General features: G+C 34.2%; 1 protein-coding gene across 1 annotated transcript; it reads right to left on the minus strand.

Annotated features, from left to right (window-relative positions):
* Positions 1 to 1,236: 1,236 nt before the first annotated feature.
* On the minus strand, positions 1,237 to 2,615 carry LOC111387489 (ERBB-3 BINDING PROTEIN 1-like). Its single transcript, XM_023012044.1, has 5 exons — positions 2,378 to 2,615; positions 2,154 to 2,290; positions 1,958 to 2,049; positions 1,584 to 1,763; positions 1,237 to 1,491 (listed from the first exon to the last, which is right to left on the minus strand). Exons 1-5 carry the CDS (start codon positions 2,510 to 2,512, stop codon positions 1,433 to 1,435), a joined length of 603 nt encoding a protein of 200 aa, XP_022867812.1. The 5' UTR covers positions 2,513 to 2,615; the 3' UTR covers positions 1,237 to 1,432.
* Between the last annotated feature and the right edge of the window lie 1,851 nt (positions 2,616 to 4,466).

Below are 4,466 nucleotides of genomic sequence, written 5' to 3' on the forward strand. Positions count from 1 at the left end.
GTGTTGCAATAAATTTAGATTGCCTCTTTTTTACTGTATGTATAATAAAATATATATCAAGCAAAGACAAATGACGTCGTTTTTGCTTCCACATTTGAAAAAGATAAATAAATAAAAATACTACAGTGAGACAAAATGCAACAAGTCACTTTTGATTTCTACAATAACTTCACATTCTCCTTTTTATATAGTAATGAAACATATATTTTGAACTTCAAATAATTAAACTAATAAAATACATGTTCCAAGACAAAAATAAAATACAATGCACATCTAGTATTTTCAAGAATTAGTTAAGTGTAAGTTTGTTATAATTAATGTGTCAATTAATTAATGCATGGCCTTTTCACAAGCACAATTGTGAGAGTTTAAAACAAGAGTGATACTACATGTATACTTCTTGTGTATATAATATATTACAACAACCCCCTCATATGGAGGGGGTCCGCATATATTTTATTATATGCAAACTCCCTTCATATAAGGGGGAAGCAGAGCCCTTTCATATAAGGGGGTGTAATCTATTATGTACTAAAGAAGTGTACAAACAGACTAATTCTTTGAACAATTTGAAAGGGTTGACATAAGTTGTGTCATTTAGTGACTTTGAACCATCAACTTAAAAATTCAATTCCATACAAGTATGTGAATATTCAAATACATTAACTGTTTTACTCTATATCGAGATATTGAACATGTTAAAATTACGTAAAACATCTTACATTACCAGTAAATGCGAAACTCTTGTTAGTATAGCTAAATTGAAGTTTTCACTCAAGTGAAAACAAGCATTAAAAGGAAAAAAAGAGAAAAAAATGGAAAATAAGATTCAATTCTTCTCAATCAAAGTTTGGGGTGAGGTCTCTAACGTGGTTGGTGCGAGTTCTATACTATCATAACGATTGAAAAGGTTACAAAAGGACTCCAAGAATTTCACCTTTCTCTGTCTCTAAAAATAGTATCATTATTCTAAGTCCAAATTATGACAATGTGATTTAAAAAAAATAAAATAAACCGAGTTTGAAGAATGGTAGACAAACAAAGGATCTTCATATGAATCCTGACCCATGCAGCTCTAAAATTTCACATGATAGTATAATATGCCATGTTTGAATTCTCCATTTGGCTAATTCATCTCTGTCCCCATGAAATATGTGCATCTAAACGATATTGGAATGTGTGGAATCAAAATTCATTCGATACATGAATAAATGGAATAAAATTTAGACAACTACAAATCCAAATTTGAGAATAATTCTTCTCTAGATTAATTTCCAGTTTCTACAGTATCTTTTCCTGTCCAAAAAGAGAAGGATACAGAAAAGCTGTGTACATACAGTATAATCATCCGAAGATATTTTTACCATCAACAGACACAGCTTAGCGACAAATAGGCCAAAATTTCAAAGATATTAAATAAAAAAGGAATTTGTCATCCCTGTGAATGTTCATCCTTGGCTTCTTCAATGGTCACCTCGTCTGCTTTCTTACCTGAAAAATAAAATTTACGAAAGCATTTATCAACTAAGCACGATGATGCATGAACCACCGCATATGTCGTAAAGATATGATTTCCGACTTACCTTTCTTCTTCTTCCCTCCACCTTTCTTCTTCGTCTTTGTACCTAAAGATAACCAGGCTTTTATCTCAGGGTCATCTACTGTTTTAGCAGGCTGCAACTCCTGCAGATAATGGGATGTGATGCGGTCCGACCCATTTGGCATTAGCAAAACAGTGAATTTGATGTGTGCAACTAGATCACCTGCAATGCAGTCATAAATATCCGAACAAAGTTCACGTTGGCCATTTTACCAGTAAATTTACTTCTAAGTTTCAAAATAAATAAGGTAACAGCTACTTTCTAGAAAAGCAACATACTATTCTAACACAATTGCAGACAAGTTGAACTTTTTTCAGCTTCAAATATTCAGAAAATCCCAAGAAGAATACTCGTACCAGGCTTCTCATGCAGAACAGGATATGGCTCCAAGAGGTCATGATTAAGACATTCCACTAGGCCAAGTCGGGTGCGTTTTTCTTCCAAAGCCCTGTTATAATTTCATCCTGCTCGTTATCTTTACAAAATAACGTACAGCCAATAATAAATTGTATACTTTGAAGATTGCAAATAAAACAAAAGAGCGAGATATACCTAGCAGTAAACGGCATGATTGGAAACTTCTGGTTTATCTCACTATATATGAATCGGGATGCTTTCATCTTTAAATGGTAATTCTTATCAACAGCTCTCTTATAAATGGTTGTCTGTTTCTCATCCAATAACTTGGGCTGTGCAAATTTAATACTCATTCCATGTTAGGGCTAATAAAAATTAAATTTAATGCTTGATAAGAGAAGAATGAGTATAATGATTACCTTGCCTTCGCCAGTGCTTGTAACTATATCGATAGCATAAACCTCATTCTCCTCAAACTCAGCATCGTCTACTCTTGTTTCAGGCGCTGAAACACTCAATACAACCTTGTTTCCATCAATTACAAATTGTTTCATTTGATGACTGAGAACCCCTTCAACAATCTTGCAGTCATAAGCAGCAGCGACTTTCTGAATTGCTTCAGTAACATCTTTGTTCTGCCATTAACAGAAACATAAAAATCATTAAAATATGTCAACACATGAAAGTAATTTGAGACAGTAATAAATATCAAAACAAACACGGAATCAAGTTGCATGTCACAGCCATATTTTAACCCATTTGATTAGCAAATATTAAGTTTCTATTCACAAGTCATCTTATCAAACAAGCAAAGTTGCGCAAGTCAGAAACTTATTAATATCTAGGATAAGATGGTTGAATGGAAAGACAGGATTAATCATGAACATTTCAGCAAAGCAAAATATCAGCAACTGCCAGCATATAAATCAGTCTTGAATATAAGATATGCAGCCTCTGCCAATATTGGCAACAGGGAAAAGAGGAAACTAAATACAGAAATTGATTACCTCGGCAAAGTTGACTTTTCCAAAAAGGGATACAAAAGCTAATACTTCAGCTTAGTTTAGACTAACACGAGCACTTTAATATTCACATCCGTATGACTCAGGTAAGCATTTAACTTTGCCCTATCAGTGTAACTATGACAAAAGCTTCACCTGGAATATTATTCCATAGCTTTTTACTAGTATTTCATCATTTAGAGGCTCATTTAACCGATAAATTACAGTTTCACATCAAGCAAGGTCACCAAAAACTATTAGCTTTTCAATCAGCTAAGACTACTCTTTGGACACCATACCTTAGGAATTATTACTATTAAATTCCATGTTGGCATACTGTTGGCTGGTATAGCAAGAACTTACCAGCATAAATATTCAAGCAGGCCATTTGCATTATAGGCAACAGGGAAAAGAGAGGACTCAAAAAATTAATCGCCTCGGCAAAGTTGCCTGTGTAGCTCTATAAATTTCATTAAATCTGTGTATCACTACGTTCTTCACAAGTACACAACTAATCTTAGTGCAATTCATGTTACTATTAAATACAATGTCGGTACACTTGAATTGGCTGGTATAGTAAAATCTCACCAGCGGAAGTATTCAAGCAGGCCAATCGTAATGTAGGCAACAGGGAAAAGAGGAGACTCACAAAGAATCAATCGCCTCGGCAAAGTTGCCAGCGTAGCTCTATAAATTTCATTGAATCTGTATTACTATGTTCTTCACAAGTACAGCATAACCCATCTTATTACAATTCATCTTACAAGACTACTCTCTAGACGTTATGCTGTAGGATTTACAACTATTAAATACAATGTTGGTATACTTGAATTAGCTGGTATGGTAAGAACTAAGAACTTGCCAGCAGAAATATTCAAGCAGGCCAATTGTAATATAGGCAACAGGGAAAAGAGAGGACTCAAAAAATTAATCGCCTCGGCAAAGTTGCCTGTGTAGCTCTATAAATTTCATTAAATCTGTGTATCACTACATTCTTCACAAGTACACAACTAATCTTAGTGCAATTCATGTTACTATTAAATACAATGTCGGTACACTTGAATTGGCTGGTATAGTAAAATCTCACCAGCAGAAGTATTCAAGCAGGCCAATCGTAATGTAGGCAACAGGGAAAAGAGGAGACTCACAAAGAATCAATCGCCTCGGCAAAGTTGCCAGCATAGCTCTATAAATTTCATTGAATCTGTATTACTATGTTCTTCACAAGTACATCATAACCCATCTTATTACAATTCATCTTACTAGACTACTCTCTAGACGTTATGCTGTAGGATTTACAACTATTAAATACAATGTTGGTATACTTGAATTAGCTGGTATGGTAAGAACTAAGAACTTGCCAGCAGAAACATTCAAGCAGGCCAATTGTAATATAGGCAACAGGGAAAAGAGGAGACTCAAAAAGAATCAATCGCCTCGGCAAAGTTGCCTGTTAGCTCTATAAATTTCATTAAATCATTATCATTATGTTCTTTACAAGTACCCC

Source organism: Olea europaea, unplaced genomic scaffold (assembly GCF_002742605.1).
Source record: "Olea europaea var. sylvestris unplaced genomic scaffold, O_europaea_v1 scaffold4056, whole genome shotgun sequence".
Classification (NCBI taxonomy): Eukaryota; Viridiplantae; Streptophyta; class Magnoliopsida; order Lamiales; family Oleaceae; genus Olea; species Olea europaea.

Excerpts from the sequence above, each read along its gene's own strand:
- LOC111387489 (XM_023012044.1), bottom strand. The coding sequence starts at position 2,512 with ATGAAACAATTTGTAATTGATGGAAACAAGGTTGTATTGAGTGTTTCA. Across the intron at positions 2,291-2,377 it reads CAAGCACTGGCGAAGGCAAG|CCCAAGTTATTGGATGAGAA; the intron begins GTAATCATTATA and ends AAATTTGCACAG. Across the intron at positions 1,492-1,583 it reads TGGAGGGAAGAAGAAGAAAG|GTAAGAAAGCAGACGAGGTG; the intron begins GTAAGTCGGAAA and ends TTTATTTTTCAG.